General features: G+C 49.6%; 1 protein-coding gene across 5 annotated transcripts in view; it reads right to left on the reverse strand.

Moving 5' to 3' along the window:
- The window catches only part of CRTAC1 (cartilage acidic protein 1), a 156,346-nt gene extending 134,243 nt beyond the window's left edge, over nucleotides 1-22,103 (reverse strand). For all 5 annotated transcript variants that reach the window (XM_035707804.2, XM_049103092.1, XM_035707802.2 and 2 more), the window contains exons 1-2: nucleotides 21,965-22,103; nucleotides 4,718-4,917 (exon numbers count right to left, since the gene is read on the reverse strand). In XM_035707804.2, coding sequence (XP_035563697.1) covers nucleotides 4,718-4,917 — 200 coding nt within the window. In that variant the 5' untranslated portion in view covers nucleotides 21,965-22,103. The remainder of the gene's footprint in view (nucleotides 1-4,717; nucleotides 4,918-21,964) is intronic.
- Between the last annotated feature and the right edge of the window lie 3,149 nt (nucleotides 22,104-25,252).

Raw genomic sequence — 25,252 nt, forward strand, 5'->3', positions numbered from 1 at the left:
AGTTTAACATTTTAAAGTTGTCAGAACTGATCAAATCTATTAAAATGTTTTACAAAGCAACAATTAGGACAGGAAGTTCAAAACTATTTTTCATATTTTGTTAAATGTCTGTAGATGTATATGCATATACACTTATAGAGACTACATATATCTAAATATATTTACATGGATACTACATCTATCTACCTATCTACTATCTATACCCACTAAACACACTATATATCTCTATCTATGCTATATATACTTATGATAAAACACATAAATGCTGCTTTGGTTAAATCATAGATAAATATCTCATTCTTTATCATTGTTCTTATTATTTACAATGGCAAAATATCTCCTATATGATTATGATTAATCTGGTAATTGAATACAGTTTGCCTTTTAAATAATTCAATTAACTTTAGTAAATTAAAAAAGTTTTCTGACATAGTTGCAAAATTAAGAACAAAATGAAACACTGCTTTACGATATGTAGCATCCCTTTAAATGAAACCCTTCCAAGTGTGAAGCATGCGACAAGGTTTTATCAAATGAATGCTCTGTGTAGAAAAACTGATCTAAATTGTGATTTAAACTTTACAACCACTACAATCTTTCCATTTGAGCAAAACTTCTGTTGGAAACTGAAAGGGTAAGGGGGTTATCTCAGACCTCTGGGGATATCCTAGGAAACAAAAGCTGCTCTAAAGGAATTGTGCAAGATTGACACCAACAGGAATTCCTTTCTAGACTATGTGAGACTGTAGATTGGGTGTTTAGTTCCACTGAGAAAAGGGGAAGCTACTGAGCTTTTTATTTACCCAGGGAACCAGTCCTGAAGATCCTCAATGGTCTGTGCGTGCGCGAACGTCTCTTGGGGTGATCAAATCCTCCCCTCACCCTGCAGGGAGGAGACTGTATGCACAGACCGCAATCATGCACCTGCCGGTCAACAGATAAGCCCTCCATATGCGGAGGCACTCACCCAGCTGTGGCGGAGGAGCAGAGCCAGCCCATTCCCTCCCCCATCCCCGCAGAACAAAGGGCGGTCATTCTCTGCTCCTCCCAGAGTCAGATGCACGCACATGCCTTCCATCACAATTAACTCAAGAAACTGAAACACAACACAAACTCACCCGCAACATGCTCAAAATCAATGCCATCAATACCCAGAACGAGGATACCGAAAAAGCAAAACAAAACAAACCTATTCAAAAAGTAAATACTCAAAGCAACAGGGCTCAAGTCAGACACACTACAAGGTCAACAAATCTAAGACAAGTTCAAGTGCATGGTGCCTGATAAACTGAAGAGCTGGCCATTATCCCAGGGGTCACAAAGGTAAATGCCTTCTGAGACCAGCTAATGGAAAGGTCTGTAAGATAATACAGAGTGGGCCTGTCATGAGCTGGACCGCAGGTGCCCCAGGTAAAGGTATTTACATTCAATTTTTAGAAATTTCACTCTTGCAGCATGATTCTTAAACAGAGTCTACAACCAAACAGAGAGGGAAACTGAGTTAGATATAGGTATAGGATAGATGACAGAGAGTAAGAGTCAAAGCCAGAAATGTGGCCAAGTCCACAGAGAATAAAATGCAGAGCAGTGATCCTCGCTGTCATTATTTGAAAGAATGGTGACCATTTGGTTTATATCTTCAAAGGCAAGAGCAAAGCAAAAGTTAAAAGAAATGGCTTATTAAACTCTAATATGAGGGATTCAGATTTGTCAAATAGATTCTTGACATAAGTAATTGAGCTAGATTACAAAAAGATTGCACACATTCTCTTGGAAGGCTTTAAATAAATGGAGCTTCCAAGCACTGTAGGTATGGCTTTATTGGAAAGCAAGGGGTGGACCAAATGACCTCCCAAGGTCCTAATTTAAATATGTCTATACAGTCAACCCTTGGTTATCCAGCCCAAAGAAGAAGACAGTGACAAATCATCCTAAGCTGAAGATAATAGAAAGTTATATTTGCCTTTGGAATGTATTTTGGTACTTAAATTAGAACGTGTCTTTCTGATGCTCTGAGAATTCACAATGCTTCACAACAGCCACAAAGAAGGCCTGACCTGGAGCTGGGAAGCTGCCCACTTTCACCATCCTGTCCTCCATGCAAGCCTTCTCCTTTGCTGGGAGTGGCCATATCATCTTGTAAAAGAACACTCGGCAGCCCAGACTTCCCCAGACAGGGCCTGCCCAGCTCAACCCTTCCCTGGGACAAGAGAGAAAGGTCTCTCCCTGATTGATCTCTGGCTGATTCAGGAGGAACACCCAGGACAGTCTGAGTTTTGTTTCCTGAGGAGGACTCCAAAGTGCCGCAGGCCCCACAGTCAGCAGCAAGCTAGACGGGCTTATCTTATCTACTCTGAGCTGACTACAAAGGATGGTCTAGCCTCCCTAACACAGAGGACATAGAAGCAAATTTCTTGAGTTCCTTGGAGGAGAGAGAGGGAGGGACTTCATGGAAAAGACAGAGGAAATGAATGCCTAGCTCTTGGAAAGAAAGAAGCTGCATGCTCAGGGGATGCAGTGGCAGCCCAGGCACGTCCAAGGATGGGTGTGATGAAGAGTTGTACCTGAAGCCCATGTCCAAGGTGAAGGGTGAGCACACTCACCGCAGTAACTTGTAGGGGGCCCAGGAGGAGGGAAGGATGATTGCCTTACCATCCTGTCTGTCCTCTGTCAGCTCCCAGGGTCTGCCGGAGGAGGAGGGGTGGCAGAAGGTGGGAAAGGCTGGTGCCATCCAATGGGAGGCAGGGCCAGCTAGAACATTTCAGAAATGCGACAGGTCTCTGGGAGGCGGGATTTGATGAGGTGAGCTGCTCTGATTCAGAGAGACACTGGATCCTCACGGCACTGAGAGCAGACAAGCTGCTCAGGTCACCTCAGGCAACAAGGGTCATTACAACCATTTCTGATTTTCTTTTTTCTATCACACTCTGCTCTTTCATTTTTCCTTCTTAAGGCCCAGACAGATGCTAATTTCAATGTGGCTATTTAATATAAATGAAAAAAATTAAAAATTCAGTTCCTCAGTCATAGTAGCTACATTTTAAGTGCTCAACAGCTACATGTGGCTAGTGGCCACCATATCGGACAGCACCAATGTAGAACATCTACATCATCATGGAAAGTTCCATTGGATGATGCACACTCATCCAGACTTCGAAGAGGTCTAGAATTGGGTACCTCTACTCTTCACAGGGTAGAAGAAATTAATAAATGGAAGAAGTGTGCTTTACTAAGTATCTTTTCTATACATCATCACTGCTGATCCTCACCACTGTCCTGTGTGGTAGGTGGGGATAGCCTTCAATATGCCCATTTTAGGGATGAGAAAAGTAGGCACTGTATAGCTAAGTAACGTGAACAAGGTTTGCAACTATTGGGTGGTACAGTGAGGATTAAAACCAAGTGCTCCCTGGGTGGTGCAGCGGTTTAGCGCCTGCCTTTGGCCCAGGGCGCGATCCTGGAGACCCGGGATCAAATCCCACGTCAGGCTCCCGGTGCATGGAGCCTGCTTCTCTCTCTGCCTGTGTCTGCCTCTCTCTCTCTGTGTGACTATCATAAATAAATAAAAATTAAAAAAAAAAAACCCAAGTGCTCCAATTACAAGGTAAATGCTTTATACAGTTACATGCAACTGCTACAAATAGTGTTACCTAATAGCGACTTTATTCAGGGCTGCCAGAAAAGCTCAGACCTCTCAGAATGAAGAGTACAGGCCCTTGTGTTTTTATTGATCCACTGATTTTTGAAGTGATAACAAAACTGCACAACTGTGGTTCAGTAGTTCTAGAGTTAGGGAGCCCTGGGGTTCAAATCCTGACCCATGCATGTCCCATGTAATTGATGAGGGCAGCTCACTTCCCATCTCATTTCCTTTTCTTGTCTCTGTACTTCATAATGTTGTCCAGAGGATTAAAGAAGACAGTGCCATTGAAAGGCTTAGCACCACAGTGCCTGGCACATATTAGGCTCCATAAATAACACCTATCCATGGTTACTGGCAGAACTGACAATGCCTGGTGCATGTAACACCCTGCTGTTGCTTCAGAACAAGGAAGCACTACAATCATTCCCATTTCTATAGAAGATACGCCTGAATCTCAGGGAGTAAGGGACGGACTCAAGGTCGTGCAGATAGGAAGTTGTAGATCTACGGCATGAACTCAAAGCTATTTGGACTCCAAATCCTATGCTTTTCGTACTACACAATGTTGCTTCTTGAGAGAGAAGGGAGCAGTGGGCCACATGCTCTAGAGGAAGTTTAGCTATCCTGAATTCCCATCATCCTCCCTTCTTTGAAAGGGACAATTACTGCCTGCCTAGTCTTATGGGAAATGCCCTGCAAAGGCAGCTTTGAGTATCCCCTCGATCATAATGATCACCTTTAAGCCCTTCCGACATAGAGATTCTACAGTCCCCCTGCTAAAGAAGTGTTCCTTGCATAACGAAGGAGACTTAAAAATATGAAGAGAAAGCCTTGAAGCAGAGCATTCAGATTCTCTTCCTGAAAAATTCTCCAGCCTCCATCCTCTCACTGCTCTAGCAAAAGGTAAGGACATAGCATACCAGAGGCCCAGCTGAGCCCAGCCAAGACCTGTGAGTGGGAAGTGAGTGGGAATCTGAGTATTGCAAGCCACTGGCTTTTGAGATTCGTTACTCAGCCTTATCACAACAAAAGCTGACTAATGTATCCGTCAAACTCAGGGTGGGAAGCACTTACCCTGCCACAACGATCTCAAAATCTCCATCATGGTCCACATCGGTGACTGCCACACCATAGTTGAGCTGGGTGGGGTTGCTGTCATAGTCAGGGGGCAGAACCGAGCTGGTGACTGCAGTGAACATGGGTTCAGCACGCTGGGACCCCTCGGTGGGGGGCAGAAGCCACAGCAACAGCAAGAACAGTAACATCCTGAACATCTGAAACCAAAAGTTAAAAATGTTACCAAATATGTAACCAAACAGCCCAGAATAGGCACAGAAGTGCCTTTCCCAGCTGTTCATGGAGGGCGTGGCCATTCCTAGGCTGCCACTTTTCCCTAAGACCTGCCCTGACCACTGTGTTTAAAACTGTAGCCTCCCTACATCACACCTGATCACCCTTATCCTGCTTTGCTTTTTCTTTTTCTATAGCACCTACCACTGTATAATCTACTTATTCATTATATTTGCTATTTATTGCCTCCCTCTGCTAGAATGTAAGCTCCACCAGGGCAAAGATCTTTGTTTTGCTTACTTATGCACACCAAGCCAAGGACAGGGTCTGGCACATAATAAGCACTCAACACATATTTGTTGAGTGAATGAAGGAAGGAAGGAATGGTTGAGTATAAATACACTGGGATCTTCCGTACTCTGAAAGATTGGGGGAATGAAGAAAATAACCACTCTTAACAGTCCAGGGGTGGAGTGAGACAGACCCCTATTGGGTATCCTGGTCTAGAACAATAATAGAGGCAGTGAAGGATTATCCTTCTATGGGTCATGCCCCAGAGGTAGCCTGGAGGGAATCTGGGAATTGGCAGGTTCCTCTGGCCAACGTCCCTCCCTAGGGCAGCTGGCCATCATCTCCAAATCAGGAAGCGATCAGTTAGGGAATGTATTCCAGCAGGATCTGGCGGGTGGCGTATCATTCACTTGGAGAAATTAAACCATTGTGTGTGTGTTTTATTATAAATTAATTATGTATAATCCATTGTATAATTCATTATTATATCTCTAACATAACTCAGGGTGTTGCCGAGCAGCCTGGGGCCATGGGAGCTGGTGGCATGTACCCAGGAGACTGATGAGAATGGCCAAGGAGGTGGAAGGACTCCACCCCCACTTTGCATGAGCTACAGATGGCACCACCCTGAGACTCTGCCTGCAGGCCTGGAATCAGAACTCACAGAGTGTTCAAAAGGCTCTGCTGGAACAAGTCCCATGAAGGCTGCGCAGGTCCAGTCCTGCAGGCAAAGTGGTGCCTTCCTGCCTTCAGAAGGCAGCAGACCCCTTCTTCATGGAACTTTTCCTGCTGGCAGGCCAGTGTGTCTGGCAGCCAAGAGCAAGGCTGAGTGAGGCTGATGTCTTCATGAACAGAAGACGTAAAAATTGACTCTCCATATGGAGACAGACGCTCTTGCCAGCAAATGAGCTCGCCTCCATTCAGGACCCAGAAACCCACGAGGGCCCAGGCACTGTCTTCATGGTCAAACATGATTCAGAAGCCTCCCTAATACCTTGCTGGTAAGGCTGGGGAGAGACCCAGGGGCAGGGCTCCCACCCCAGGGCAGAAACTAACATCTTGCAGGATGTTCATATGGCACAAGTTGGGTGTTGCACTATCAGAGTGAGGTCAAATCTAAATTATGGAGATGTCTGAACAAAACAGTGTCATCTACTGGGCTGTCTAACCACTGAAGGCAAACACATCACTATGAGAGTTAAGCAACTCTGCAGGAAGTTTGGTTGAATAAAGGAAACTTCTAATTGGATTAATGAGCAGCTGGTGGTAAAATGAGAAGCTAAAGAGTATTTAATAATCAGCGTAGACATGCTGAAATGTAGGGTGGATCTGAAGGTCACTAGTCTTTTCAGGGTATGACCTCTATTGTAAGAACAACAAATGAGTTTCAACTTGAGAGCCAGATCCAATTGATTGGCAGTGGATTGAAAGAGTACTGTGATCAGATTACAAGGTCTGCAATGGACAAAGAAAAGGAAAATGGCATTGGGTATACCTTCCAGAAGCTAGTTAGTCCCTCCCAGGCACCATACCTGCAATTTGGGTCACTGCCACCAGGGAGGCAGGTCTGATTGGAGTAATACAAGCAACTGTTAGAAATTTTGTAATGAAGGCCAGGAGGGGTATGAACCATGATCCAGCCTGTTGATTTTTTACCTTTTCTGTGAAAAAGTGAACTTAAAAAAAAAAAGATTATTTATTTATTTGAGAGAGAGAGAGAGAGCGAGAGCACGCACGCACAAGCAGAAGGAACAAGAGAGGGCAGGGACCCTGATGTGGGGCTCAATCTGAGGACCCTGGGATCATGGCCTAAGCCAAAGGCAGATGCTTAACTGACTGAGCCACCCAGGTGCCCTGAAAAAGTGAACTTTTAATTAAAGGAGCCATATGAAAGAGGTAGCTACTCTGTGTTAACCATTTCCGGATAAATAACCCAAAGCGAGATTAAAAAGAAGTAATACACGTATGGGCTGAACTCTATTTTGCTTGGTAACCTCAAACAAGTCACAGCCTTGTTGAGTGCCAGCTTTTCTTCTCTAAAATGAGAGTTTGGGAGAGACTCTAAGGGTTCTTTCCAGCTCAAATTCTATGATGAATTAAAGGATTTTTTTTTTTTTTTTAGAAGCAGACCTTCAACAGTTTTTCTCTCTAGTGTCTTCTATAAACTTCAGACCAACCTGTGTGATTTTTCCTTTCTGAGCACATTAAACATATTTTGAACAAAACAGCTTTTCAGCAGGATTCTACAGTAGTTCCCCTACAGAGGCCAAAGCCAGACCATCATTAGTGTGGAATCTGAAATCACCCCACATGAGCAGACCAATTGATGGCCTCCCCAGTGGGACAGGGGAAGAGAGGGGCGGGGAGATGATGTACTTTACAAGTTATTCTTCTGCTATGTCAAGGGCACCCAGTGCACCTACCTGGGCTGCTTAGAACCAGCTGTGAGTTAGAGGGGAGGCTGTGAGCCTGTCTCCATGGCAGATCAGGAAACAGTTGTGGTAAAGAAACTCAGGAAAAGGTCTGGAAAATATCTGCCTTCTACTCTCAGGGCTCACATGAAAGAGGTCACTGAAGGTATTTCTCTGTACCTTGGATGTTCAGACTGGTCCCCAGGACAACAGCATCAACATCAGCTAGGAATTTGTTAACAAGCAGGATCTTGAGCCCCACCCTAGACTAATAAATAAGAATATGCATTTTAATAATATTTTCGGTGTCACAAATTCACATCAAACTTTGAGAAACATTGCCCAACTGGAACTGTACACTGGAATCACTGGGGGGAGTTTTTAAAGAATACTGTTGTCTGACAATGATTTCCTGGTCATGACATCAAAAGTACAGACAACAAAAGAAAATATGGTTAAAATGGATTACCTCAAAATGTAAAACTTTTGTACCTCAAGGACATTATTGACAGAGTGAAAGGGCAACCCACAGAATGGGAGAAAATATCTGCAAATCGTCTATCTGATAAGGGATTAATACCCAGAATATATAGTTTCTACACCTCAGCAACAAAAAACAACCCAATTAAAAATGGGCAAGGGACTTGAACAGACATTTCTCCAAAGAATGTATATACAAATGGCCAATAAATATGTAAAAAGATGCTCAACATCAGTAATCATTTGGGAAATGCAAATAAAAACTACAATAATACCACGCATACCCATTAGGATCAATATAGCAAACAAACAACAAAACCCAGAAAATGGCAGTTGTTTGTGAAGATGTAGAGGAGTAAGACCCTTGTGCTCTGCTAGCAGGAAGGTAAAATGGCACAGTTATTGCAGAAACCACTGTGTGGTAGTTCCTCAAAAAAATCCCAAATACAATTACTATGTGATCTGGCAATCTCACTTCTGGGTTTATACCAGAAAGAAGTGAAAGAAGGGGCTCAAACAGATATTTGTACACCCATATTCACAGCAGTGTTATTCACAATAGTCAAATGGTGGAAGCAACCCAAGAGTCCATTGACAGCTGAATGGTAAGCAGACCGTGGTCTACACAAAGAATGGAATATTATAACCTTTAAAAAGGAAGACAATTCTGACACACTCTACAACACAGAAGTACCATGAAGACACTGTTCTAAGTGAAATAAGCCAGTCACAAAAGGATATATACTATAATTCCACTTACATGTACCCAGAGTAGTCACATTCACAGACACAGAAAATAGATGTTGGTCCTCAGGGGTTGTGGGGGAGGAGGAATGGGGAGTTAGCATTTAATAGAGACAGAGTTTCAGTATGGGAAGATGACAGAGTCTGGAGCTGGGTGGTGGTGATGGTTGCACACTAATGTGAATGTACTCAATGTCACTGAACTGTACACTTAAAAATGGTTAAAGTGGTAAATTTAGAGACCAGATCTCATACCAAGATATTCTCACTTAACTGGTGTAGGGTGCAGCAGGGACATCAGAATTTTTAAAAGGTCCCCATGTAATTATAATATGTTGCAAAATTTAAGAAACTGTTCTATACCAGTGCTTCAGTACTTCTCAAACTTTAATGTGTATATGAATCACATCTTATTCAAGAGCAGATTCTGATTCACTAGATCTGTGTAGTAGGGTCCAACATTCTCTATTTCTAACAAGTTCCCAGGTGATGCCAATGGTCCTGGTCTGCAAGTTACACATTGAACAGCAAGGCTTTTCTATACTATAGCTCCCAGTCAAGAAACCAGGGTGTACACTACAGTGAAGATACAAGATTAGTTCAAGAATCTTCTTTGTCTCTAGATCTAAGGAGCTGAAATCAGTTGAAGGTTAGGCAATTCCCAGGGCTCCAGGCTCAGTTTATCCTTACACACTCAAAGTACTGACTGTCTTCAGCTCAAAGTTAAATCACCACACTTGATATGAAGTGACAAAGAAGGATTCTGACTCCAGTTTTTATGAAAAAGTGAAAAGAGGGGAAGGGTTGGAACTGGAGAGAGGTGAGGTCAAGGAGAAAAGAGATGGTTCCATCAAAGGCTACAGCCTAGAGAAAATGGGGGATGGGCAGGAATTTGCAGGCTAAGATAGAGATGCATGCCAATGTGTTCTTAAAAACCATCATAGCACCTGATACTAGTAAGTGCTCAATTAACATGTGTTAAATGTACAAAGGAATATGTCTAAATGATAATGTGAGTCAGCAGAAATTGTTTGCAGCTTGTCATACAGTTATTTAAAAACTGTTCTTTCCCTAAAGCAATGCTTCTCAAACTGTAACATGCTGACATATCACCTGAAGATCTTGTAAAATGCACATTCTGATTTGGTAGGTCTGGGGTGGGACCTGAGTTTCTTCACTCTAGCAAAATGTCACATGATGCCTATGCTGCTGGTCTGCAGACTTTACTTTTAGTAGCAAGGCTTTAGACCAGTTGTTCTGAACCTTACCTGGTCAATAGAATTACCCGGAAGTTTTAGAAATATGATGTGGCCCAGGTCCTTCACCCAGTTTCTGATTAATTGGGTAGGGCTTAGGCACTGTGTATCTTTAGAAGCCCCCCAGATGACTCCGATGGGCAGCCTGGGTTGGGAACTGCTGCCCTAGACTCGCGGTCCTCAGATATCTGAGGTGGGAGCTACAATCTGATTTAAAGAGAAAAATGTTCCTGCTGCTAAGATTCCCCACCAGCTTGTTGAAATATATGAAGAAAACCTACTTAGCTGGAGAATGTCAAAGGAAGAGGGGAGATAGAGTTTGGGGCAGAAAGCAGAGCAGGCTGGTACTGCCTGTAGCGGAAGGGCAGCCAGCACCCGCAGTGCCCTCACATTTTACACGGCTGACTCGGGAAACCTCCTGTCACACCACTGTGAACATCTGAATCTTTTGGGAGAGTGTGGAGAAGTTAAAAATAGAATTAAAAAGTAGGTTGAACTGAAATTTTTTGTTTTCTTGAATGGCTTGGATATTAAGTGCCTACTATGTATTTGAGCACACGAGTGGCGAGGAGTAGTGGGTTAAGCACGTGAGTGCAAAAGGAGGATTTTCAGGGCAGAGCAGCCTGGGATAGGAGAGGCTGACTACCAAAGGCAGAGCTCGGGCAGAAGGGTGCAGGGCCAGAGTACCTGGGGCCCCAGTAAGGAATGTGGGCTATTCGCAGGGGAGTCGTGGGGAGGGGGCAAAGGAGGGTCTGGCTTGACAAGAACAAGGGATGGTAGGACTTGTGGTTCAGGCAGTGAGAAGAATTGCTTTGTAATAATACTTTTTTTTTTTTTTAAAGTGCTCTATAAGCAAACTCCTTGAACAATCCTCAGCAGGATAAAAAGGGGAAAAAATCCCAAAGCCTGGAGTCAGGGACCTGGATTTGGATCTCAACCCCCTCTATAAACTAGGTAGTAACCTTGGGCATGTTCCTCAATTATTCAGATCCTCAGTGTCCTCATCTGTAATCTGGGAAGCAGATGACACACCACGGTTTCAAGGGTTAGGTGAGCTAGTGTACACCTCTTGGGGGCCAGACAACGCAGTGCTCACTCCTCGTTTCCTTTCTTTTCACACAGTGTTAGGTTAGTTAGTCTGTAGACATTGGCTGTGGGTTGGGTCACATGCAGCCAAACTCAGTTTTGTGTGGCCTTGGGACTTTCCTGAATTGGGTCTGAAAACTGGTAACCAAGCAACCCAGATCTCGGAGTGGGGTCAGGCAGCTGTGGGGAGAGGCTTCCAGGGCAATTTCCAGGGTAAGCAGTTCTTTAGCAATTATTGAAAGAGCCAAGGACACAACCCCGAGCTTTCACAAAACAAGAGCCCTGAATGCTTCAGATGGTGAGAGTGAGCAGGGAGCACAGACCCTTTCCAGACACTGTAGGAGGGCAGAGTCTTGCTCTACAAAAGAGCCCTGGATGCTTCAGAAGTTAGAAATGAGCAGGGAGCACAGAACCTTTGCAGACACTGCAAGGGGGCAGAGGCTCCAGGGAGAATGGCAGCAGCAGGAGCACTCCGCCCTGCAGTGGCTGAGCCCCCAAATCTGCACAGAGCCCCACAGGAGTGCCTGGAACCATCTCTGGAGAAGAGCTAACAGAAGTTATCTTGGTTCATTTACCCACAGTGACACTCCCTGTGGACCCTCAATGAGCCTGGGATTCTGCTAGGCAGTGCTGAGGTCACTGGGAGAAACTTAGTCAACATTTGCAGTACAGGGTGAGGGGTGTTGGGCAGGAGGGAGCACAGAGAGATATCTAAAGGAGCTGGGGGGCAGGGCAGGGAGCTGGGAATGCCTCTGAAGAGGTAGAGTGGTGTCATTGCAAGTTAAGTTAAAGGATGCTAAGAGGTAGCTGGACAGGAGAGGCAGGAGGGGAGAACGGAGAGGATCCAGAGAGCAGACCCAAAGGTGTGGAGGACCCAGGACCCAACTTGCTCTTTCAGAACTGCCTATTCAAAGGCTCTAATCAGGGGCACCTGGGTGGCTCAGTCAGTTAACCATCTACCTCCAGCTCGGGTCATGATCTCAGGGTCCTGGGATTGAGCCCCTCATTGGGCTCCCCACTAAGCAGAGAGTCTGCTCTTCCCCCCCCCCGCTATTCCCTCTCTCTCTCAAATAAATAACATCTTAAAACAAAACAAAACAACAACAAAAAGCAAAGACCCTGATCCCTGGATCATGAGTTGGGAGGAAGCATTTTTTTCTCACTCCTAAGGTTGCCATCCAGAGGATCTTCCATTTAACTAGAGCAATGGCGCTCAATTGGGAGTAATCTTGCTCCTCCACCTGCCCCCTGGAATACCTGTCAATGTCTGGAGATATTTTTGGTTGTCACAACTAGGGAAAGGGGGTGCTATTGGCAACTAGTGGGTAGAGGACAGGGATGCTGCCAAATTTCCTACAGTGCACAGGACAGCCACCAAAACGGAAAAATATCCAGACCAAAGCATCAGTAGTGTGAGATTGAGAATCTTCAGTGCTAGTGCTACATTCCTGGCCTCCCTCCTTCCCCCAAGTCCTTGTCCTGAGGGCTGGAGCAGGGAGTCACAGATTGGTCAGTGTGCAAGAACTGGGAAGAGCAGTCCTTTTTGATATGCCTCCCTGCAGAGGCCACTCTATCCTGTGCTGAGGCTGGCCAGGCAGCCCCAGCCCTTCCCCCGACTCCTTCCACAGTGAGGGCTGCAGTGGCAGGTGCCCCACAGACCCCACTCTGAAGCCTGGCCTTCCAAATAGTTGTATCTGTGATGATGGTGCCTGAGGCCTGCCGCTCTCCTCCCTTCTTCCTCCCCCTTACAATCTTTCAGCTGGTCCTAAATCCGAGTAGGGAACGGGGATGCTACTCATTGGGCCCCTTTAAATCCCAACACTGTACTCAAGGTTGGAAATCCAGTATCACAATTGGCTCTTGCTTCTTCGTTCTTCCTTACAACCAACCACTGGATCACAACACCCATTCTGCCCCATGAATATTTCTCAAACCTGCCCAGTCTTTCCATCCCCATCGCTGGAGGTTGCCACTCCACCTTTCACCTGGACAGTAGCAATACTTGCTAACTATCCTTTCCTTTCACCTGGTGAGCCACCCTAGCCAGAGAGAGAGACCCAGGGAATGATCGGGCTAGAAGGGTGTGTTAGAAAGAGCACTGTGGCAAAGGGTTGTGGAGGAAGCCACAGAGGGTACAGCTGGGGGCTGGGACTCCAGCTGGGAAGCAAATATTGTGCCCAAGTAGGAGAGATAAATGGGGGCCCGGAGATGCCATTCACTTGGTCATTTATTCAACCCGTGTCCCCATGCAGCCACACCACAGCAGGCACTGGGCTCACCCGAGAATAGCTGGGAACAAGCAGCCCCAAGCTTGCCCCATGGCAAGCACTTGCCAAGGAGTCCCTCCACCTTGAGTGTCCTGGTCCTTCTGCACTGCCACATGCTAGACCTTCTGCACCTCCCCACCCCAGGGGCCACCAGGTCCTCTGCATCTTCCCCAGCACCCAGAAAATAGAAGGCTTCCTCCTCTTGCCCCCTGCTCAGGGAAAGCACCCCACTCCTCCTACAGCCGCATGCACAGACACAAAGCAGACATGGTCCTGCTCCAGAAAAGGCAGACAGAAGCTCAGGGGCCCCATTGAGGAGGGGCCCAAGAGACTGGCAGGCTAATGAAACAGGGTACTGGAAGTGAGAGGACAAATGGAGTCTCACAGCCTGGTACTTCAGGCGCGGCAGCTCCTTCATGAGCATTATTCACGAGGCAGGCTTCCTGGTCTGTAAAACGGCCCATGAAATGAGGTGATGCCTGTTGTGTGCTGAGCCCAGTGCCAGGCCACCTTGAGGTCCGTACATGGCACGTGAGGGTAACAGCAATGGTACTAAGACAGTATAGTGCTAACCACTGCTTGTGGGATGCAGGGAAGCAGCTCAGGAGGTCAAGCCCGGGCCCACTAGGTACTCCCTGCTCCAGGAGCAGTGGCCAAAAGTTGAATGGAATGCCTGGGACTGTCATACTTTGAGGAATAGGCTTGCTTCCAGGACTGATTTGTCTAGGGAGCTCAGTGGAGTTTTTCTGACTTCTTCAGTACTGCTTTCCAAACACAGGACTCCTCCATTTACTGATATACACATGCGTGCTCAGTTAGTAGATGCCCCTGGGCCAGGTTAGAAATGACACCTAAGGCATGGCTCCTGACCTCAAGGAGCTTGCAGTCTGTTAGGGCTGAGGCACAGTACAGAGGGATAAGCTTAGAGCAGCAACAGGTCCAAAGTATAGATGCAGCCCATAGGAGGGATGGGTTGGCTAGTCATGTGAGTGGGCAGGGCAGGTGGAAAAGGAAAAATGAGATTCCAAGGGAGCTTCATTCCGGGGGATCTACAGGCCACAGCATGGGTGTGACAGCTTAGTGCACTGGGCAAGTGCAGTGGTTGCTGGAATACCATGTCTGGGGTGTGAAGTGCAGGGTACAGGGGAAGGTGGAGGTGGCAGTTGGGGCCCCTAGAGCCTGCCTGCCATGCCCAGGTAAGGAGCCTGGGAGTCACACCATGAGAGAGGTTTTGAAGTTAGCTATGACATGATCAGCCATGCATTTTAGAAAGAGCATTTTAGATCTGGGGCAGCAGTGTGCAGGATAGACAGACTGTGTTTCTGAAAACCGAATACAAGACTCACAGAAGGGATATGGGCATCCTGGGGCAGCACAGCAGCATGGCACTGGATGACCTCCAAAGTGCTTTTCCAGGCCTAAGAATCTATGGGTCAGGGTTTCTTGTTTTTTTTTTTTTTTCCCCTAAATCACTTAAAATGCATTAATGGACCTTGCTATTTAGAAGAATGCCCCTGGGGATCTTTCTGTGAAGCAGTGATTCACTCCCTAGTCTGTCCTCAGTGGAAATCCAAATTATCATCTATTCTCTCAGCTTAAAACGAGGCAAACCTGCACTGAGCTTCCTTGCAGCAGCCTGGTGGGAAGAAGAAGGGAAGGGGAGTAAGCACCCAAAGTGTGGTAAAGAGGAAGAAAACCTTGGTCTTGCTCAAGGTTCGGAGCTGGCCATCATCTCATAGGGTGGGCCCTGCTTGGGCTCCTCCATCCCTACTTGAGCAGTGGGACCTTGAGGGTTCTAGAGCCTTCTGGGAAGAAGGAGCCAGAAGGAAAACTGGCCCTCACTGATCCAGGCCAGTCTGGAGATCCACTTTCAAACAAAGAACCACCTCTTCCCCAGAATGGCCACCGATGTTCACTGATTTATTCATCCACCAAGTACCCACTGAGCTCTTCCACATGCCAAGCACCATGCTAGGCACTGAGTGTGTGACTGAGAACAAAAGACACAGTGCCTCCCCCGACATTGCTTACAAAGCAGTGTTTCTCCTTCTCAGGGACTCTTGTGTCCCCACTTGCCAAAGACATCTTGGATATACATAGCTTCTCTGATGAGAGGTACATGGTTTTGATCTCCAAGAAAGAGTCTGTTCTTAGAGACCAGAATGAAAGGGAATGTGACATTACTTCGACAACAAGTCTGCAGGTGATGGAAAGGGCCTGTCAGTTTAGCTCCTTTATTATAGGGATGGACCAGGGTGTAGCCTTAATCCTCTAAGGAGAGACTCAAGTGACTTCCTACCTCTAATCCTGAGCACGTGGAGGTCTTGCTCAGGTGAAAAACACCAAGTGAGGCTGTTTCCACCAATCCTGCCAGATCTCCTCTGCCCATGCAGGCTGGGATCTGGCTCCCGGGCCTGTTCTCCATATAGAGAGCTGAGTCAGAATTTGTCTGATGTGATGGGTCCTTAAAGACATACATCAAAGTAGGGCAGGGTGGGGATGCCGAGAGAGAACCTCCATTGGGGTCCACGCTCTGGGAAGGTGGGGAGGCTACTGTTAGGGATGAAGTCCCTGCAGTCCCTCCCCTGGTCACCGGGACAGCATGAGCTCATCAGTGATTCCCGTGACCTTGTCACTGTACTTGTTGGGGGCAAACAAAGATAACAGTAACTAGAAACAACAGGAAGGGTCATTTTATACACTCTCTGCACTTGCAATTCTTCTGTGGCTAATTAAAGTAATATGTCAAAATGTCCCTTGGAAGAGATCTTTAAGAATATGTCTGTTAAGTAAACAAGGTTTTACTAATTAATGACACGCCTTCCCATCCCTCCGTGAGGTTCCTTGCAGAACTTCCCTGTGCCAAGAAGGTTGAGCAGGAAAGAGTGAAGTTGCCACCTCCCCTTCCCAGAGGGAGTGGGGACAGATCCAATCGCTTGTCATTTGTGAAGCTATCAGTTTCTCCTCCGGATGTTGATCAGATTTCCTGGGCTGGAACCAACTTACAGGGCCAGGGTACTGGAATTTTTCCAAGAAGAAAACGCTTTGCTTCTTACGAAGTCAACACGGTTTCTTTCAAGGAAAATTTTTATCTTTTTTTTTTTTTAAGTGGCTAGGGTTTTTGAAGGGCAAATCTTTGGACTTTCCTCTAAACATAATGATTATGATATACTTATTTGCTAAGACCACCCCCTGTCTCTCTCTCACACACACACACACACACACACACACACACACTCAGAGAGGCATGGGGGTGGGGGGATGATGAGCCCAATATTACACAATGAGTCAGTGGCACAGCCAGAAATAGAACTTTCCAAACTCCCAAATTCTTAATAATAGCAATATTAATAATAGTCTCTTTATAATTTTCCAAGTGTTTTCACAGCTCACATTTAATCTATGCAGCATCTCTGAGAGTCCGGGTAAGTGGGTCTTAGCAAATCTGAGTTCTAGACCAGCAGATCTGAGTTCTAGACCAGCTTGGCTGCTTGCTTGCTGCAGGATCCTAGCTAGTCTTTTCACTTCTCTGGATCCTAGCGTCCTGAGCTGTGAAATGGGAAAGCCAGATGAGAACACTTCTGAAATCCCTCCCACCTCTGGCATACTACAATTCTGTGTGGTGGTGCCCCAGCCCAGGTTTCTCAGCCTTGGCACTATTGACAAATTAGTCCAGACAACTTTTTGTTGGGGGCTGTCCTATGTATGGTAGGATGTTTAGCATCATCCTTGGCCTTGACCCACTAGAGGCTGGTAGCACTCCCTAGCCCAGGGGTGACAACCAAAGATGTTTCCAGACAAATGGAACAAATGGAACATCCCAAATGACAGGGATGCTTTGGACCTGCTAGTCACTGCCAAAGGACTCCAGTAAGGTCAAGATCATGAGTGGTTCAGTGGCAAAAGGTCTTCTTGTCCCTAAACCTGTTGCAGGTCTCTACTTTTCAAATGCAGCCTCCAAGTCCTTTGTTGCTTCTCATTTTTTAAATGCCCTAAGTGGTCCAGGGTGTTTTGGGTGTGATAATGAACCAATTGATTTCATACTTTTTCCCAAGGAAAGTTCACAGGTTTATGTCCCCTAAGCAACCAGCCAGGCTCCCCAGAAATCCCTCACAGAGCCCTGGCTGGCCTGGAAGCCTGTATCTGCAGCCTGCAGGAGGCTCGGTGAGCACGGATTTGTCAGCACTCTTAAATCACTGGGCTCCAAGGAAGGCTTCTCCCAGCACAAAGATCCTTCCTTAGGAATCAATAGCTCAGGGCCCTTCATCACATTCAGAATTATCCTGGGACCTGTAAAATTTCTTTTCCCCAAGTATGGCAGAACCCGAAAATGAGAACCCCAAGGTGGGGGAGGGAAGAAAGCAAGGAGGAAGCCCTGCCAGGAAGGCCTTGTCCATCAGCCCAGATGTTGCTGTGAGCAGAGGCTGATGTGCAAACCTGGACCCTCAGCCTCACTTACTTGGAAAAGGAAGCCACAGTGTGGTTCCCAGTGATCCCGCAATAATATCCCCTTCCAGCTGAATACCTCCTCGTATCTTGCCAAGGGCAAAGGCATGTTAAAGACCATCATCCTTGATCTTCACTATGCTACCTTCATCACGGGGTTGCCAGCTTCACCCCCATTCACCCTCCATTTTGCAAAGGAGGAAACTGAGGCAGACCTTCGTCCCAGGTCTCTAAGCCAGAAAGTGGGGAGCCAGATTCTAAGCCTGTGTCCTTTCTACTACACTGGGCTGCCTTCTCGATGAGAGTAGGGTAAGGATCAGCCCTCCAGTGGGGCTCATGAAAGCAGTGACTTCTTATTTTCTTAGGGTCTAATGCCACTTTTCAAACTCTGTCTTCTCCCCATTCAATCAAAAATCCAGAGATCCTGTACTACAGCTATATTTCATGTAATTATTTCCCTCTCCTTATTCAGACTAGTCCAAGCCTTGGGAATGCAGGTCTCAGCCAGAGCCAGGAGCTGGCACAGACCTCAAGCACAGCCTCTCAGAACCCCACCTCTTAAAGGAAGGGGCTGTTGCTCCCTGGTGGTTCACATAATCCTACTATCTCCCTCCTCCCCCGAAGACTAAAACCAAACTTGCCTGTGAGCCTCAAGGAGCAGAGAAAACTCAAGCATCTTCCCTGGCACCAAGCATCTCTTGGTACTGGTTCCTCCTGAGGGTTGCCACCACATCTGCTGAGGCTCCAAGGGGACCCCAGAGGAGCTCTATGCAGTGTGCAAAGGAACAGGGTGGGGAGAGGAAACAGAGGGGTGGCCCCCAGGCCACTCAGCAAGCCTCCTTCCCAGGGCCCAGCTCAGATGTCGACAGTCAGACTCACAGAACAGAAAAAGGGCAGTGGAAATGGTAGTATACTCCAGGTCACCCAAGAAGCCTAACACGAGGATTTTGCAAAAATAGAACATCCTAGGACTCTGCCCTTGAGCTGGGAGCAGCAAATATGGGGAAATGGGCAAATAATGGTTGGGAACTCTGCACTTCACCCAGGATCTGAGTAACAGAGGTGCCACAGGCAGTGGTGTGATGCAGGACAGGGCGAGCCTACTCCAGCATGCCCTAGTAAAAGAAAGAAAGAGCTCTGGCCGGGCTTCTAAGACCACAGGGAGGGACCGAGCACTTCTGATTCCTATATGCATGGACTGAGAACTGGAGTTGCTTTGTTTCTGCCTAGAAGACTGCTTGGAATAATGAGATAACACAGTAGATAGAAGGAAAAAAAATTCAGAATTTCTATTACATATGTACACATTCTATACATATGTATATTACAATAACTTCATCTGCTTCTTGCTCTGAATAATTGATTTGGAGAAAATTTCCCCAAATTTACTAAATTTGTTAATTTACCAATGTCAGCAGTTATGAGTACCTGGTATGCTGAGAACACACGTCCATCTCCATAGTAAAGAAAAGCAGGTCACAAGATTGGAATGAGCTCTGAGTAGAGAACCGGGAATCCTGAGACCTAGTCCAGTGTCTTCCATCAAATAGCCATGTGACCTTGGGCTAGATACTTGCCCTGACTGGGCTTCGGCTTTTTAATCTATAAATTAAGTATGCATGCCAGTCTTGGAGATGGGATGAGGTTGGACTAGATGCTCTCCAAGGATCCTCCCTTCTAGCCCTAATGCTCTTGGACTCCATGCTCTCCTAACGAGTTCAAAGGACCCACCAGAACTGAGCAAAAGGAATGATCTCAGAGAGCAGGTGGGGCTGAGTCCCAGCCCTCCTGCCCTGGAATGTTGTTCCTGCGTCTGCCCCAATGCACCTGAGGCCACAGGACCACCTGATGGTCAGGAAGCCTGTGGTAAAAGGGCTCCCATCATGAAGGTGAGGGTTGGGGGCTATGGCCTGGGCTTGCCCAAAGTGTTTAGTTACCAATGGTCAGTGAAGGGCAATAAGTGGGAATGTCAGTGGTCTTGAGCTGGGTGCCTTTGGCGCCCCCTACTGGACACCAAGGAGCCTGCTGCACCTTTAACCTTCCATCACCTCTGCAGGCAAAAAGACTGAGAACAGGAGACTGTCCTAAGCACTTTCACAGTACCGCCTTTGTGGTCCCTGGTCCTCTCTCCACCATAGTGTAGGTTTGACTCCCTAGAATGACACAGGCGTTTGGTCCACACACTCACAGGGGCACTCCTGTGTAGCGATAGGACGTCTTAAGCAAACATCAAGGTGCCAAGTAATAAATATCAGGGTTCAGAACACCAGGTGCAACCCAGATGGAGAGAGGGGAAGAAAGAGCAACAAGCAGGTATCTCATTGCACAAATCCCCAGTGGAGAGAAGGTGTTGGGAAATGCAGCAGAAAAATGTTGACTGCAGGCTGAGGATGGAGCTGGGTTTGCAGGTATAGATTGATAACCCCCACAGAAGATCTCCATGCTGAAGCAGTTACCCTAGGAGTTCAAGATGCCCATTGTGTTCAGGAATGGGGTACAGGTGAAGAATACACCCCAGCTGAGCAGCATGCCTTTGACCTTCTCCAGAGTCTATTAGCGCCAAATGGAAGCCAGAATATTCTAATTGTGGTCCTCTGTGCCAGCATCAAGACCCTAAACTTTCACCGCTTCTTAAATTGACTTTAGGACCTGGTGCCAGAATGATGTTCTTAAGTCAGAGGAAGAGAAAATGCTTCTCCAAGAGCTATATTGGAAGAACCGCCATGTTCCCACTTTTCCATCCTCCATCTCCCCTTCCTCACCGCTGGGAGTGAGGTACAGCATGACTCTCTGAACTCGCTCTGATTCAGTCTTGGGTATCTCCAGCCCCAAGTCATCAGGGTAAAAAAATCTCCCATCAGTAGCAATTCTCTTCCCTGGTAAGTTCTCCCCTGATTCCAGACAGCACTACAGAGTTGTCCCCTAGACTTGGAGCCTTCTCCCCTTCTTTTCCACCTGGCTTCACTTGGGAAGTCCTGCACCCATCCCAGAAGACATCTCAAGTGTGACTCAAGAATGTGTCCTGCCTGGAGAGCTGAAGCATCTCCTGGGATGCAGAGAAGCCACCCTAGGTGCACACCCACCACCACCACCGGTAGCAATATTCATTAGTCATTCCCGGAGGCAGGGGAGTGCCCCCCTCCCAGCCCCAGGAGCATTTCCCGACCACTCTGGGAGGCTCTCATCCAGGCTGGCATGACTTTGGATTCTTGAGTTGGTTTTTGCAGAAACGGGACTAACCAGGGCTCCCAACTACTGTACTGCGAAGTGACGCGCTGCATTGTTGGCCATGCCCCCAAGCCCGGCCTGCCGCCCCACCGAAGCCTGTGTGTGTCCCCACGGGCAGAGGAGGACCCTCGGCGCCCCCGGAATGCCTGAAGCTGGTTTGCCTGAGACAGGCTGCGTGCGAGGAGACCACACCTCGGTCCAGCAAAGGCAGCTGGCGCTACGCGGCTCGCGGGGCTGCGTCCGGAGCTCTCTGCCGCCCGGCGCTGTGCCTGGGCGCTCGGCTTCCCCGGGGGAGAAGCGCCAGCTCCTTGGGGGCTCTTCCCCATCCCGGCCGCGTACACCCGGTCGAGGCCAGCAGCTTCCCCGGCCCGGAGCTGAGCCCGGCGGGGTGACTCCCAAATACCCGCCGGCGCACCCCTCCTCACCCGCTCCGCCCCCCTCGCAGCCCCGGGGCCCCCCTCCCCGAAGCGCTGACCTCCAGCGCCCCGGCACCTGCCCCGCCGGCGGGGCGCGCTGTGGTCCGCACCCCGCGTTCCCGCGTCTCCTGCACCTGCAGCCCCGCGCCCGCCTCGCCCCCAGCCCGCGGGGGAGGCTCGGCGCGCCAGTCGGGTCCTGCGCCCTGCGCCCTGCGCCCTGCGCCCGCCTCCCGGCAAGTTGGGGGCGCCGCCGCCGCCGCCTTCCGTGGCCGTGGCCGTGGCCGTGGCCGTCTTCCCGGTTCCGCGGCCGCTCTCCCGCCCCCGGTGCCGGCGGGTCGGGAGGGGCGCGCAGGGCGGGAGAAACTTTCTCGGCCCGAGGGGTGGGGGCACGCGGGCGGGTACTCACGCCGGGGTCCGCGCTCGGAGCCGCCTTCGGGCCCTCTGCGCCCCACCGCCCGGGGGCGTCGGAGCGCGGGCGCTGCTGCCGCCGCCGCCGCCGCCTCCCAGCTCCCGGCCCGGTCCCGGGCTGGCCTCGAGCCTCCCGCCCCGCCGCCGCTCGCCGCTTTATACAACTCCACTCGAGCGCGCCGGCCTTATGTAAAGGCTGGCGGAGACCCGCAGCCAATGGCGCGGCGGCTGGAGCGGGGGCCCCGGGCGGGGGGCGGCCGCGCGGCCAATCGCGGCGCCGCGAGCGCGGGCAGCCGGTGGGGGAGGGGACGCCTCCCCGCGCTGATTTAGGAGCCGGGATTGCGGTGGCAGCAGCCGGCGGCCCGGCCGGCCCCGCGCGGCGGGCTCTGGGTGGGCGGCGGCGCGGGCGGCTGGAGGGCGGGCGCCCCGGTGCTCCCCCGCGCCCCCCGCGCCCCGCCGCTGCGTCGCGTAACCTTCAGGAGGCGGCGGGGCCTGGCGGGGCCTGGCGGGGAGGGCGAGACGAGGGCGCCTGGCCGGGCGCTGGGGGCACTGGCGGGCGGCAAGCGGGGGTCCCCGGGGAGGAAGCCGGGGGGAGGGGGAGGGGGACGGGGAGGGGGCGAGCCCTGGGGCCCTGGGGCCCCGCGACCCCCGGCCCCCGGCCCCCCGGCGCGCAGGGCCTGCTCTGCCCCCCGCGCAGGTCGCGAGCTGGCGTCGCCGGGCCGGGCCGGGCCGGAGCGGCCGCGCGAGGCGAGGCGAGGCGAGCTGAGAGCGAGATTTCGCGCTGCGGAGCGAGCGCCGAGCCGATCTTTATCCGGCCTGGGAACGTGTCCGAGCACCTCCCGGGGCTGCTCAGTATGGAGAGCGGAGCTTCGCGACGGCCCGGGGGGCGGGGGGCGGGCGAGCACAGCTCCGAGAGCAGGCGCGGCGGCGGCGGCGGGCCGCGTCCGCTCCCCCCCGCCCCTCCCCGCGTCCGCTCCCCCCCGCCCCTCCCCGCGTCCCCTCCCCCCGGCCCCGGCCCCGCCCCCGCCCGCCGCCGCCCGCAGTGCCCCCACCCCACCCCATCCCGCCCCACCCCGCCCCGCCGTGCCCCCGCCGTGCCCCCGCCGTGCCCCCGCCGTGCCCCCGCCTCCGCAGCGCCGGGGCCCAGCTTAATCCGGGGCCCCCCAGCAGGCCCTGTGGCTCTGGTCTTTCCAGCCCCCCTCGCCGCTCTGCTCGCGGGTACTGCTGACCCCCTCCTCGACCCCCAGCCCGCTGGTCTCAGCCTCTCCGGACCCGGGGCCCTGGCGGGCCAAGCTTGGGAAGAACGCACTGGGGCAGCAGTGCCCCAAATACCCGTGCGCTGGGCAGGAACTGGCCGAGGTCGGTAACACTCTAAGACGAGTCCTTTGTTTTGCGCCTGGAATCGAGACTGGCACCGAGGAGGCGCCCAGTGAGGATTTACTAAATGAATTGTGAGCTTCCATGAATAAAGCCTTTGGGTTTCGGAAACCTGGGGCTCGAACGGGGCGCTGGAAGAGAAGGACCTGGGGATGATGCTTCGTCAGAGAGGGAAGGAGCTAGGACTGTTTCCCCATCTATTGATGCCTCTCTTCTGGGTACTTATAAAATGACTCTAGTGGGGTTTTGTTGTTGTTTTATGGAGGCCCCCTGCCAAGCAGCCCCTGGCCCTAGTTATCCCCAGGTTTTGAGCAGAATTACCAAGCCTAGTTTGGCCCTGTTTTCAGGTCTCTGTGATCGTCCTCTGAAAAGAAATAGCTAAGCATAGGCGATCTTTGTAGCTCTTGGGCCTGGAACTAGCTCAGGTCCTTAGTCCTTTGAGGATTGTGGACCAACTGAATGCTTCCTCTAGACAAATACACAACACACACACACACACACACACGTAAGCACATCTCCAAGCATCATGTCTTGATCATTAGGGATCTCAAATCTTTTATGGGGCTCTGCCCAATGTCAACCTGTGTCCCTAGGGGTCTGGGGTTGCGGCTTATAATCATTTCCCTTTGGGGGATCAAAAGAACCCTTTTGAAACTTTCAAGAATCTGATTACTGCTATGGGTTTGTTTCTCAGGAAAATAATCACATACTTGTATACATGTTGCCATGCAAATTTAGGGGGTTCATGGATCCTTAAACCTTAATCTAAGACCCCAAATTAACCTTCACTTAGCAGCAAATAAACTCTGCCCCAAGGACACGCCTGATTTCCCAGCTCTTTCCATAACAAGTCCAGCCTGCTCTGTACCCTGCTGCATTATGCCCCCACCATGCTTAGAGGGCATCTAAGTCATATGGGCTTGGCCCTGGCATCTGAGAGGCCGTCTCCACACTTGTTTCTGCATCTCGGTCCCTGCCGCCCTCTTAGTGTGGAGGTAAGTTGCAGGTTGTCATGTTTTGTGTGATCAGTGAGAGTTCCTTAGCCAGAAACTCCAACTCAGGGAGATAACAACTGGCTGGTAATTAACCATTTTCACTCAATCCCAAGCACCTGAGCACACCTTTCTTGGTTTTTGTTCTCACCTCTCTCTGCCGGCGAAACTGCGAGCAGCAGCCCCAGCTGTGGAGCCTCACTTTACCTAAACCCGACAGATTTAGTAACCAGTGCAGTAATTATCAGCATTAGCCATCCAGATGTGAATAGGCTGTCTGCACAAAACAGCTCTATAATGATGTCACACTTTCCTGCAGCTAGCCAAATAGGAGTGCAACAGACCAGAGGTGCTGGGGAAGGGCAGAGAAATGCAGGAAATGACGGAGATGTTCTTTCCAGGAAGTTCTCCGGGGAATGCAATCTGGTTTCTGCACTTGAACTCGTAAGGGTTGAGCCAGTGGGCCAGGTAGATCTGTTCCTATAATTTTGAATTCCTCTAATGTCTTCCACATCCATTCACCCAGTTCATGTCTGTGTCCACTCAGAGTCCAACCCTGCCCTGCCTGTCTCGTTGTAGGTATCTTGCCTTCATGAACTGCCTGGATGCATCCTGCTTCCTTGGGACATTTGTGCACTGCTATGAATTGAATTGTGCCCCCCCCACTTGCCCCCTGCCCTGCTCAGTCCCACTTCCTTCGCATCCCTTCATATGTTGAAGACTTAACTTCCAATATGACTGTATTTAGAGATAGAGCCTTTAAGTAGGTAATGAAGGTTAAATGAGGTCACAGGGTAGAACCCTAGTCCTTAGGATTAGTGTCCTTATAAGAAAATAAAGAAACACTGGAGATTTTCCCCTCTCTCTGCACACGGACAGAAGAAAGGTCACGTGAGGACACAGATAGAAGTGGCCAT

This window comes from Canis lupus, chromosome 28, assembly GCF_003254725.2.
Source record: "Canis lupus dingo isolate Sandy chromosome 28, ASM325472v2, whole genome shotgun sequence".
In the NCBI taxonomy this organism is placed as follows: Eukaryota; Metazoa; Chordata; class Mammalia; order Carnivora; family Canidae; genus Canis; species Canis lupus.